Source organism: Salvelinus fontinalis, chromosome 20, assembly GCF_029448725.1.
Source record: "Salvelinus fontinalis isolate EN_2023a chromosome 20, ASM2944872v1, whole genome shotgun sequence".
NCBI lineage: Eukaryota > Metazoa > Chordata > Actinopteri > Salmoniformes > Salmonidae > Salvelinus > Salvelinus fontinalis.
This window is the reverse complement of record NC_074684.1, coordinates 32,150,092-32,164,029: the sequence shown is the minus strand read 5'-3', so window position 1 is coordinate 32,164,029 and position 13,938 is coordinate 32,150,092. Positions and strand designations below refer to the sequence as shown.

General features: G+C 41.3%; 1 protein-coding gene across 1 annotated transcript; it reads right to left on the bottom strand.

Annotated features, from left to right (window-relative positions):
* Nucleotides 1–4,508: 4,508 nt before the first annotated feature.
* Nucleotides 4,509–13,488, bottom strand: LOC129817727 (protein phosphatase 1 regulatory subunit 14B-like). Its single transcript, XM_055873237.1, has 4 exons — nt 12,893–13,488; nt 6,811–6,891; nt 6,516–6,548; nt 4,509–5,497 (listed from the first exon to the last, which is right to left on the bottom strand). The coding sequence occupies exons 1-4, from the start codon at nt 13,079–13,081 to the stop codon at nt 5,435–5,437; spliced, it is 366 nt and encodes a 121-aa protein (XP_055729212.1). The 5' UTR covers nt 13,082–13,488; the 3' UTR covers nt 4,509–5,434.
* Nucleotides 13,489–13,938: the final 450 nt, after the last annotated feature.

Sequence of the window (13,938 nt, the reverse complement as noted above, 5' to 3'; positions counted from 1 at the left end):
AGGGAGAGACTCCACATCAAAAAACAAAAGAACAGATATACTCTTCACTTTTTCTTCATTCACCACACAATTAATCCAAAGTGCATCAATCACTCCAGGAATATTTTTCATCTCTTCAACATCTACTTCCCACGAGACTCCAGATATAACCCCCTTGAGGGGTGCTCTGTTCCTAAGAGACACACACACAACACTTCAAACTTATCAAATCGGGTGAGACGCAACACACGTTTCTTCTGATCCTCAGAAGCACAAAAAATCTAAACCAGCCTGCGTCTCGTGATCCTCACAGCCTTCACTTTACTCAGCACTCTCTCTGCCAGTCTGGATATCTCAAATGGATTCCTCAAGATTGATAATTCTATCATCTGCTCCGCATTTATAAACCATACTCCTACAAGATACGAAGTGACATTCTCATCACTGTAGTCTAGTTTGCTCCGTTTTCCATTCTTTTGGACAATATTCCAATTCTCCTTGATTTTACTTCCTTGAGATTCAGAATCCACTTCATCATTCCCCTTCCTCCATCTCTTTATCCTCTCTGAGTGGATAATGTCACTGCACTTCCGTAGAAATGGGCAGATTCGATTATTCTGAGCCGCGGGGCACCGGCCAATGGCCTGTGACATGACTAGGCAAAAGGGGTATTGGAGAAGCACACTTTTCAAATGGAACAGTAATCTGAGCAGCTCTGTCATGTTGTCAACAAGGCAGCATGGTGCATCGTCCAGAAGCATCTCTTTTCCATAAAATATATGTTTGGATTTTCAAAATGGTTGTCATTGGGAAGGCAGATTTTTACCAAAAGCAATCTCTTTTGCATGTGAAAACATAGAAACGTACCTCGTGCTTAATTACGTTACTTTGTTTTAAGGCGACTTCCCGTGGGCTTTAAACGAGGCATCTGGCCTTACGGTTCCAAAACGAATGCAATTAACTTTCGCTCTATGCAAAACACAATTACCCGGGTGCCTGAGACAAATATATATATACACTGCTCAAAAAAATAAAGGGAACACTTAAACAACACAATGTAACTCCAAGTCAATCACACTTCTGTGAAATCAAACTGTCCACTTAGGAAGCAACACTGATTGACAATAAATTTCACATGCTGTTGTGCAAATGGAATAGACAAAAGGTGGAAATTATAGGCTATTAGCAAGACACCCCCAATAAAGGAGTGGTTCTGCAGGTGGTGACCACAGACCACTTCTCAGTTCCTATGCTTCCTGGCTGATGTTTTGGTCACTTTTGAATGCTGGCGGTGCTTTCACTCTAGTGGTAGCATGAGACGGAGTCTACAACCCACACAAGTGGCTCAGGTAGTGCAGCTCATCCAGGATGGCACATCAATGCGAGCTGTGGCAAGAAGGTTTGCTGTGTCTGTCAGCGTAGTGTCCAGAGCATGGAGGCGCTACCAGGAGACAGGCCAGTACATCAGGAGACGTGGAGGAGGCCGTAGGAGGGCAACAACCCAGCAGCAGGACTGCTACCTCCGCCTTTGTGCAAGGAGGAGCAGGAGGAGCATTGCCAGAGCCCTGCAAAATGACCTCCAGCAGGCCACAGATGTGCATGTGTCTACTCAAACGATCAGATACAGACTCGATGAGGGTGGTATGAGGGCCCGACGTCCACAGGTGGGGGTTGTGCTTACAGCCCAACACCGTGCAGGACGTTTGGCATTTGCCAGAGAACACCAAGATTGGAAAATTCGCCACTGGCGTCCTGTGCTCTTCACAGATGAAAGCAGGTTCACACGCACATCTGACAGACGTGACAGAGTCTGGAGACGCAGTGGAGAACGTTCTGCTGCCTGCAACATCCTCCAGCATGAGTGGTTTGGCGGTGGGTCAGTCATGGTGTGGGGTGGCATTTCTTTGGGGGGGCCGCACAGCCCTCCATGTGCTCGCCAGAGGTAGCCTGACTGCCATTAGGTACTGAGATGAGATCTTCAGACCCCTTGTGAGACCATATGCTGGTGCGGTTGGCCCTGGGTTCCTCCTAATGCAAGACAATGCTAGACCTCATGTGGCTGGAGTGTGTCAGCAGTTCCTGCAAGAGGAAGGCAATGATGCTATGGACTGGCCCGCCCGTTCCCCAGACCTGAATCCAATTGAGCACATCTGGGACATCATGTCTCGCTCCATCCACCAACGCCACGTTGCACCACAGACTGTCCAGGAGTTGGCGGATGCTTTAGTCCAGGTCTGGGAGGAGATCCCTCAGGAGACCATCCGCCACCTCATCAGGAGCATGCCCAGGCGGTGTAGGGAGGTCATACAGGCACGTGGAGGCCACACACACTACTGAGCCTCATTTTGACTTGTTTTAAGGACATTACATCAAAGTTGGATCAGCCTGTAGTGTGGTTTTCCACTTTAATTTTGAGTGTGACTCCAAACCCAGACCTCCATGGGTTGATACATTTGATTTCCATTGATAATTTTTGTGTGATTTTGTTGTCAGCACATTCAACTATGTAAAGAAAAAAGTATTTAATAAGAATATTTAATTCGTTCAGATCTAGGATGTGTTATTTTAGTGTTCCCTTTATTTTTTTGAGCAGTGTATATATATATATATTTTTTTACCTTTAGTAAAGTCAGTTAAAAAAACTTATTCAGGATCGGTGGGTCCCCTGTGGGACAAGAACATTTCCCAGGACATACACATATCTGATATTGCCAGAAAGCTGAAATTCTTGTTAACCTAACTGCACTGTCCAATTTACAGTAGCTATTACAGTGAAATAATACCATGCCCTTGTTTGAAGAGAGAGCACAGTTTTGAACATGAAAAATGATTAATAAACAAATTAGGCACATTTGGGCAGTCTGATACAAAATTTTGAACAGAAATGCGATGGTTCATTGGATCAATCTAAAACTTTACACATACACTGCTGCCATCTAGTGGCCAAAATCTAAATTACAAATTGGCTGGAATAATATACTATGGGCTTTCTACATTATGGCCTATAATTTCAAAGATGATGGTACAAAATATATATATTTTTTCTTTGTATTATCTTTTACCAGATCTAATGGGTTAGATTCTCCTACATTCCTTTCACATTTCCACAAACTTCAAAGTGTTCCCTTTCAAATGGTACCAAGAAAACGCATATCTTTGCTTCAGGACCTAAGCTACAGGCAGTTAGATTTGGGTATGTCATTTTAGGCAAAACATTTTTTTTAAAAGGGTCCGGTCCTAAAGTTAAGAAGGTAGAGCAACGCTTTATTATGGACAGACTTCTCCCCATCCTCGCTACTGTTCAATATATTTTGACCATGACAGTTTACAATCCAGGGTTACACCAAGCAGTTTAGTCTCCTGAGCTACAGGCAGTCAGATTTGGGTATGTCATTTTAGGCGAAAATTGAAAAAAAGGGTGGATCCTTTAGAGGCGTTAAGAACAAATTATTTTTACACTGACAGCCTACCGGGGAACAGTGGATTAACTGCCTTGTTCAGAACAACATATTTTTACTTTGTCAGCTCGGGATTTGATCCAGCAACCTTTTGGTTACTAGCCCAATGCTCTAACCACTAGGCTACCTGCCAGGAAAAAACGTAATTTTTCTTTAATTTGACTGTTTTCCACCCAACAACATTCAAAAAGGGTATTTGCCACCCCTGTATCCAACTGCATCCATCTTTCATGGAAGTGTAACTCCCTATTACTCCTCCATGGTTAGATAAGAGCCGATGAAATGTATCTGACAAAGATAGACAGTCATGTACAGTAACTACAGTAAGGAGAAAGATTTAGTATGATAAGGAGAAAAATACACTAAGAAGAAAGATATTATACTCTTATCCAGTTAGGGAAAGTCTATATAGGCTATATCATTTTGTGACCGTTTTGCAAAGGTATGCTCTTTACTGTAATATGATACAATATATAAAACGGTATATACTGTATGTTATATTATAAAACTTAACGCAAAAAAAACAAGCTCATTTGTATCAGTTGGTGGTTGTTGAGGTGGTCGTTGGCTAACTTGTCTCTACCTGTAATCCCTGGACCTTTGTTGTCTGTCAACTGCTGTACGGTGTCAAATTATGAGCTGGACGATAAACCATATTCCCTTACGTTATATTTTTATTCAGTATAAATAGATAAAAAATGGCAGTAGCTATGCCTAGAGTAGAATATAGACTAGCAAGCAAACATGGAGCAAGACAGAAAAGTCAGAAAATGCAATATAATACATAAACTAATTCAATGGTAAGAACATTTGGGAGTAGTTTGAACCTGCCTAAAATGAAATAAATTACGTTTAATTAAATATTTATGGATAGGTGCAGTGAAATGTGTTGTTATACAGGGTCAGCCATAGTAGTACAGCGCCCCTGGATCAATTTAAGGTTAAGTGCCTTGCTCAAGTACACATCGACACATTTTTCACCTTGTCGCCTCAGATATTCGAACCAGCCACCTTTTGGTTACTGGCTTAACGCTCTGCCACCTTCTGCCCTGAAGAATGTCACAACTCTGATATGCTTCCACTGATTTATTGAAATGCACAAACAGCAAATGTTTAGATCCCCCATTGGGATCTTCAGCGGTTCCACAGCTCATTGACATTTTGTGATGCCTAACTGCCCTTTTATGGATTGAAGTGAATTTGTTTCAGGTGATATTTTCCAGAATATCATAGGTAACATCACAGTACACATTTTCTATTAGAGATCCCATTTGAAATTCTGATGTAACAGTTGGGGAAAGTGAATGACAGCACTGCTTCTTTTAAAACAATACCTTAAGCTAAACAAAAATATTAGTAACCATATTTACAGTACATTCTTGGGCTAGTCATAGCAGGGGATTCATCAGAGAAAACATTTAATTAAAAATAAAAAATAAATAAAAAAGAATGTCAACATAACCATAAGCTGTGATCTGATTATTCAAAATGCCAGAAGTGTCCATTAACAGTGAAGAACTAAACAAACCAGGCCATGGTGAATTGGTGAACCATTCTGTAACATAACAGTGAAAAACATTGACATAAACCATCAATACTAGACTGGATGATCTCTCATTCTACTTCAGAGGCAACAGAAACCAAGAGGTGTTTGTATCTAGTAGGACATCTCTATGCTATATTACATCATATTTAAAACTCTTTTTTTTCCTTCTTTTTTTTACTCACAGATGCCCCATTGGAAGACCCACCAGGCTTATGTGAGTAATACATATATGGTTTCAAATAGTCCTAATAATATAAGGCCAGGACGGACTGGCCATGGGGAGCCTCTTTGATAAGGGCTGCCAACCACTAATATAGACACTGATCGTGCAGATTGTGGATACATAAGGATATATCTAGATACATGAGGACTGTCACTGTACACACATCCACAGCTACAGGTGAGAAGAGGATGGTGTCTCATTTCACATGGTCTCCTCTCCAACTTCTGTTCATTTTTTCAGGGACATCTTGCGAAGTCCCTTCATCCGATACAGCAAGCCGTCGATGAAGTCCTGTCAGGAAACAATAGAGGAGATGTGAGTGAGAGGTGGTTATACTGTGTGCAGGTTAAACAGTCAATACGTGCATGCGCAACACAGTTCTAGGTGTGTTTATGGAAACTTAGCAGAAGTATATCTCACATGTTGTGGTTGTAAGAGCCATTTTGATAGGGTGTATGTTTGGGTTTGTTTATGGCGGTCACTTCTCACCACTAGAGAGCAGTCTCACTGGGGTAAGGGTGGGGTCATTATCTAGTGTGGTGGGGTCAGGTCCTGGGGTCGTGTGTATGAGGGCCCAGGTAAACAAGTAGCAGTCATTCATGGGTCAACGGAAGATGCACCGTTTTTTACCGCACCTCACTAGATAATAATCAATCATTTAGGGGCTGCTTATATTTGTTCTGTTACACACTTGTACAAGTATCAGTGTGTCATGGAAATGTGTTTCTTGCATATCCCAACTCCCCCTGAGACACCCACAGGGAGTGAGGTCAGGGCCAGGGTCACCATTGACCAGCGCTCCTGGAGCAGTTGGGTTTTCACCTTGTCGGCTCTGGAATTCAAACCACCAACCTTTAGGTTACTGGTCCAACGCTCTAACCTCGAGGCTTTCTGCCTCCCGTTACAAAGATTCCCTGTATCATTGGATTATTCATTAAACGGTGCCTCACCCATCATTAGCGTGTCAATAACAGTTCCCACATCCTTCATGAATCATGTAGCTAACTTTGAAACAGCCAATACTGTGGTAGTTACTATATCAGGCTTTTCCTTTCTCTCAGGTGAATGTGCATGGAGCTCAGAGGGAAGCTGCTTAGGGGAGGACGGCTCATAAAATGACTGGAATGGAGTGTAATGGCTATGAATGGAGTGAATGGAGTGAATGGAATGGTATCAAACACGTGTTTGATATTATTCCGTTCCGGACATTATTATGAGCCGTCCTACCATCAGCAGCCTCCACTGCTAACTACATTATCAAATCCAAAGGGCCTTGCCTCTCAACGCAATTTGTTTGGTGCTTCCTTACCTCTTTGGGCTTGCCACAGTCTTGAAGAAGGTCCTGTAGAAATAGAGATGGGAAACCATATTCAAAAAAACATAAGGTGTTTTTGACAGATTTAGAACAGGGTTGAAATAGCTTCAGTACTCGTTCAAATAGTTTGAGCGTTTGGTTGAGCCTGTCAATGCCAGATGGGCTGAGTTTTGCACTTTGGGGACTGTTCGGATGCCAGCCAAATTCAATGAAGCACAGCTACAGCATTTGCAGGAAGATGAATAGTATTTGTACCCAGGGCTGAGTAGACCAAGGATTTTGCACTCACATGTAGCTTTGCTCTCTGTTCTGCGTCTGATAGATCCAGTAACTCATCCATGTCAATTTCCAACTCTGGAATATCCTCCTCCTGAAAAAAGGGCAAAACACAAACAAAAAGAGAACTGGAATAAAACAAGAACCCAAATGTCAACAAGATAAATTCTCCATTTATTCTAATAATACATTTAACCAATGAAAAAAGGCTACTTTGAGTCTGAATGTCCTCTCTGGCAACTGTACATTACTGTATTTCTTCATCCAGAATATACATTCTGAGAAAGGGCATCCTTTGCTTTCTCACTCAACAATTTTCATTAACCTGATTGTTGATGGATGAACACACACAATGATCACTGTGAAATGAACAAAGCAAATAAAAAACATTCCCTTTTTTTCTCCTTTGATTTTGGTTGCCAGCAGATTGCCATGTTGATAGGAAGTGATAGCATTTTTGTGACCCACACAGTCACGCACAGATAATAGTTTAGACACTTAGTCTTTTGTGTTGACGGCCAACATTCCCTGGCATACACTGGGCTTTGGTGGACCACAGTTGTCCCACTAATCATGCAGCCACAGCTACCAAAGAGCCAATGACACTTTAAAAGTAAACAACCACAAAAAAAATGGAGAGAAAGAATATATTGTGCACCTATAACTCTACAATTCCCATTCACACTGTACTTCCATTTTAACATCAATGAACTATCGCAAACTTCTGACATAATGTGGATGGTAGATCTCCAGGAAGAGGTTAAGGCATAGAGAGGGCTAATAGATCATAAGATCTAAGATTAAGAACACTTTCCCTTGCAAATTAGCTTCAATCGAAATGACCCTTAGGTTTCAATGATCATTTCATGAGTATGTTGGCCTATACTAGTAAATCTGTTCCCTATTGTACCTACAATTTTCCTAATGAGACAAAATGGCTGCCGATCCTGACAGTAGAAGATGGGAAATGAATGTTGACATCATTAATGAGTGAAGAAACAGCCAGGAAAACAAAACGCAAGTGCACCTAATGTTCCCTGCACACTTACAGAAAGACAAAAAGGTTCTTATTCGACGCAGCAGATTTTTTTTGTCTAATTAATGCATGAAGATCATTTGTGTTGAGATGTTGCTGTACAACAGCATTAGGGAGGATAATGGAGAAATTGGGTTGGGCACTGAAATGGTTTTCAAGAACCGCAATCAAGAGTACAGTGCATACATTTTTCAAACCTCAATTTACAGCTGCATTTCAACTGACAAACGGGCTAATTATAAAGCTCCTAATTTACAGTTGTCATCTCCTGCATTAGGGTACTTTTTTGTTGTTGTACCATTGCAGAACAGGAAATTGTGGGAAAGAAGGAAGTTAGGCCTTGCCCTGTTTGTTTTGTGTTAGGTTGAGATAAAACAGGGATGCTTTCCAAAATACATTCTAACTTATTGTAGTGACATTTTTTATCAACTTTGACTTCCTTTATTTTTTCTCTTAGTTAGTTCCACTAACTGAGAAGGCATCAAAGAAGCAAATACATATTCTTCCCAATAGAAAATATAGTTATAGACCAATGAGGGTAGTACACTACAGAGGATAGTGCTTCAATCAATGAGAGGGTAGTGCTTCCTGCTATCCAGGACCTGTCTACTTGTTCCATTTATGAATGATGGAGGCCACTGTGTTCTTGGGGACCTTCAATGCTGCAGAATTTTTTTTGGCACCCTTCCCCAGATCTGTGCCTCAAATTCCTTCGAACTCATAGCTTGGTTTTTGCTCTGACATGCACTGTCAACTGTGGGACCTTATATAGAAAGGTGTGTGCCTTTCCAAATCATTTCCAATCAATTGAATTTACCACAGGTGGACTCCAATCAAGTTGTAGAAACATCTCAAGGATGATCAATGGAAACAGGATACACATGAGCTCAATTTCGAGTCTCATAGCAAAGGGTCTGAATACTTATGCAAATAATGTATCTGTTTTTCAATTTTAATACATTTGCAAAAATGTATAAAAAACATTTTTTTGCTTTGTCATTGGGTATTGTGTGTAGATTGATGAGGATTTAACAAAATGTGAAAAAAGTGAAGGGGTCTGAATAATTTCCAAATGCACTGTACATATTACCTCAAATACCTCGACTAACCTCTATCCCCGCACATTGACTCGGTACCCTCTGTATATAGACTCGTTGTTATTTTATTGTGTACCTTTTTTTTTTTTTTACTTTATTTTATTATTATTTCTTCTTTTTAGCAAATATTTTCTTACTTTATCAAAAAAAAAAAAAAACTCTGCATTGTTGGTTAAGGGATTGTAAGGAAGCATTTCACAGTAAGGTCTACACCGCATGTGACAAATAATGTTTGATTTGATGAATGGGTGTACTTTATGTCCCCTTTGGAGCTGGAACTAAATGTAGTCCCTCTGGCTCGTCTAAATCTACAAGACAGCCTTATTCCGCTGACACGGCAGCCTTCAGCTTCACAACTCTGGAAAGCCAGAACAAGCTTGTCAGCAACAGTCAGACTCTTAGAAGTAATGATCATAAAACGAGGACAAAGAAAATCATTAGGCTATAAAGCTAGATAAGGCTAACCCTGCAAGCTAAATGGGCCATTATCCCTTAAATGCAATACATTAGCTAATGTATCAGCAACAGGAAATGTGAATTATTATGTGGATTATAATTTCTGGACATTTTTGTAGGGGTTGATACATTTTTCATTAGGGTCAAGTCAAATGTCTAAGTGAAAATGACAAATGTTAGAAACCTTTTTAAAACTCAAATACACTACAAGTTTGCATGTTCTGATTTGAAGGAAAATTCTCAGCAACAAAATAGTGATCAAATTAAGATCCTATATCTGTAGTTGTCCATTAAACTCTATTCAAATCCACACAATGACACCTCTTTATAGGTATAGTACAGGGGTTCCAATTAAGGTAATTTGGCAGCTGATGCTTAAGGTTACGCTGTGGGGTATTTCGACACAGACGCCTAGGGTCATGTGTTGAATTATTGAAGGTTATTCCTTAATTCACGTGTGGTTTCAGGGGTAGACTATCGGTAGCTTGATATATTTTTTGAAAATTTTCTCTTTAAAACACACATTGTACTACAAACCCTGTGGAATTTAACAACAGCTTGGACTAGTTTCATAGATTGTGTTTATGCGGCCTGTATGTACCATCCCTGCCTGCATTCAACACCATACTCTCATCATCGGTGCAATATAATCTGAAACCAACTATTACTAAACCATTAAAGCTCAGGTTCTATAATTTAGGGGGGAAATTAGTTTAGGTATTGGGAAGCCAATGTCATTCACCGTGTGAAGCTAAGAGGAGGTTTAAGCACAAATAGCTGAGAAATTAAGCTGATCCACAGATTATTAATCAAGTCAAGAATCTTTGAGCAAGAAATGTTCAGTGCCTTTATCTACGCTGTGGGCAAACATGTCAAATCTTGGTAGGCTAACTGATGGAGGTAATCGCTTACCTGTCGTATCATGCAGAAAGGATTTTCTCTGCAGGGGGAAGTCAATAAGTCAGCCATTTTGTTTTTTGGAATGAAACCCACACGCAAAAAAGAATGTGACCTCTGACCTGTGTGTTATTGGAAGCTTAAACCACCTTTGTGGCATACTGGAGGGTAATGGATATGTTTCTGCTTCTACAATGTTTTCCTTTTAGTTTAGTGAATATTAATAAAGTCCAGATTACTTTCCTTCCCCCCCCCCCCCATAGCAAACCTTCCTTGTATCACTTGGCAAGCTCCTTTACTCAATTCCTACTTTCTTTCCCCTGGCATAAATCAAATAGAACACACGTACTGACTGCTACTTGGGAAAATGCTACAGTATTTACTCTATGAGTAAAAAGTAGAATGTTATTGTCTTGATCTTTCCATCCTTTCTCAATCATGTATGAAATATTTCTAACCTCGGTGTCTTGGAAAATAATAATGCTATCTGATCATTTATCATGAATGCAGTGAGGGTCCAATCCCTGAGATCTGGCTAGGTCATCCTGGAGAATGTCAAGATGAAATGGCTTTGTCTTCATTTGAACCCACACCACAGTCTGTTGTACACTACTCTGGTATTTCCATTAATACAGGAACAAAGAAACAACTATTCAGAGACAACAATGAGTGCCTACAAGAGCCAAAATATCAAGGAAACTTTCTAGAAAATTAACAATATTCTTTTGAAGGAATATGATAATAAGCTGGTGGGGGTTTCTCAGGCCAGTTCACCGTACTTATCCACCCATACAAATGTGAGGCCTTACACTGTGAAAGCAGCTTCCGTTTTAATAATCAACTTTTATCTTTCAATCAGAGCTACTGGACATGGTGTTAGTACTAAAGATGCAAATCCATTGTATTTCATTGATTCTATTATTGATTATGTCAATTATTTTTGACCACCACTGTACTATACAGTGCATTGTATAGCAGCATACCACCCTGCATGCCACTGCTGGCTTGCTTCTGAAGCTAAGCCGGGTTTGTCCTTGTCAGTCCCTGAATGGGACACCAGATGCTGCTGGAAGTGGTGTTGGAGGGCCAGTAGGAGGCACTCTTTCCTCAGGTCTAAAAAATATCTCAATGCCCCAGGGCAGTGATTGGGGACGCTGCCCTGTGTAGGGTGCCGTCTTTCGGATGGGACGTTAAACGGGTGTCCTGACTCTCTGAGGTCATTAAAGATCCCATGGCACTTATCGTAAGAGTAGGGGTGTTAACCCCGGTGTCCTGGCCAAATTCCCAATCTGGCCCTCAAACCATCATAGTCACCTAATCATCCCCAGCTTACAATTGGCTCATTCATCCCCCTCCTCTCCCCTGTAACTATTCCCCAGGTCGTTGCTGTAAATGAGAACGTGTTTTCAGTCAACTTACCTGGTTAAATAATGGTAAAATAAATTAATTGTTTCAGGCCAACTTTAATTATGGACTTTCTTACAATGGGGGCAAAGGGGACATTGGATGGGGGCCAACACACTGACTCTATTGTCACCCACGCTGCTGGCCATATGACGCCTTAGTTGAACCCTGACTAGGCCCTTTTCTCTCTCAAACACTGGGTTCTTTAGCCACCAGTTATTTACTTCCATATAGGACTTCACTGGCTAAGGGACAACTGTGTCCCAAGGTCATGTGAAAAAAGACAGCGTTCCTGACAATGACCTCCAGGAGGGTAAAGTAGAAATAATAGAATTCTAGAAAACTTTAGCTACAGTACTTCACTTACAGTACATGTGATTTTAGACTTTTTATAACGGAAGTTGGCTTAATGGGTCACATAATATGAATATGTGTGTACTGATATGTGTTAATCAAATCAAATCAAAATGATCCTAATGTTAGGATTGATTGAGGATAAACTGATCCTGGATATGTTTCCACAGGTATCTACAGTATCTTGTATCATCTATATATCTTCTATCTATGGTCTATCTATCATCTATCTATCGTCTATCTATCGACTATCTTCTATCTCCCAAAACAAAAGTTTTACGATTCACTGACAAGGAGCCAAAACTGGAGCCCAAATTTTAGTTTCCATTGCATTTCCTAGGGGCCCGGTAATCAAATTGCCACAGCTGAGGTTATAATTGGATCGAGCTCCCTCTGGTTCCGGGACTAATTATTTGAGTCAATCAAGCCTTCATACTTAGCCTCACCCAGCCTCATTCAGGTTCCCAATTCAGTTTGTCTGCTCTGGAAACCCACAGAGAAATATCCCAAGATAGCTAGATCCTGTCACAGCATGAAATAATCAAAGTACTGAACTCCATCTCCTACCCTCTATCCTTTCAGTGTGAATTATTCACAGTAGAAACAAGGGAGCACTCTCCCCTCTTCCCTCACCTCTCCTAAACTCGGTTTCTCCCCTTCTCTAGCAGGCGACTGTCGCTATGGGAGCTCCCTTGTCTAAACTAAAGCTTGCTTCCTTTACCATTATATTTACATCATGCCCTAATAAGATACTGGTCCAGGACTAGTTTTGATATATTACACCACAATGGTGAAGATCATCACTGGTGTAAAAGGAGCTGACCTTAAATCAGAAGATAGCTGGAACTCACCTCGCAGTCAAACAGGAGATGCAGCTGCCCATCGATCCACTCCTCGATGTCCAGCCTCTTTTGCAGGTCCTTGCGGTTGTACTTAACCGTGAGTTTTCCCAGTCTGCGTTGAGGAGGCTCCTCTTCTGCCTTCTCCTCACCTGGGGTTTGGAACAAGACCCTGTGCTGGGGACCCGGTTGGGTGGACATGCCTCTGTCTGTCTGTCTGTCTGTCTGTCTGTCTGTCTGTCTGTCTGTCTGTCTGTCTGTCTGTCTGTCTGCCTGCCTGCCTGTCTGTCTGTCTGCCTGTCTGCCTGCCTGCCCTGGTCACCAAGGAGAAGAGCAGTGAGCTTGAGTTCCTTTCAATTTCAAGCTTTATCTGTCTGCACTGCTGTCTGTCTGTCTGTCTGTCTGTCTGCAATGATGTCTGTCTGTCTGCACTGCTGTCCGTCTGTCTACACTGCTGTCTGTCTGGCTTCCTCTTGTGCTCTCTCATCTGTGTATTCCTACTTCCAATCCCCCTCTGTATCTCTCTCTATTCTATGGCCTCCTCTCTTTCTCCCTCTGCCCTGCTTTCTCCTGGGCTCCCTCTTTGACTCCACCCTCCTCTCTCTCTCTCTTTCTCACTCTCCACCCTCCCCTCTCAGTCTCCTCCCCCTTTTCCTTGCGTGCCCTCTTCTTCTTTAATTTCCTCTCCTCTTCCTCTCTCCTCTTTTTATCCCTGTCGATTTACTTTTTTATTTTCTGCCTCTGTCTGACTGTCTCTCGCCTTTTCTCTGTACATGGTAAGAGTGCAAATGCTTTCCTTTTTGTGTGTGTGTCTGTGTGATTGATATATATATATATAAATATATATTACAGTAGAGGGAGAACAAGAGAGGGAGAGAGAGAGATAGAGAGAGAGAGAGAGAGAGAGAGAGAGAGAGAGAGAGAGAGAGAGAGAGAGAGAGAGAGCAATTAAAAGTTTGTTAGAAGAGTGATAGCTTGTTACTTGGAGGTGCCGGTGGATAATCATTGCCTTCAAATCGCAAAGGCAATTATTGCTATCAAACCCACAGATGGCTTGC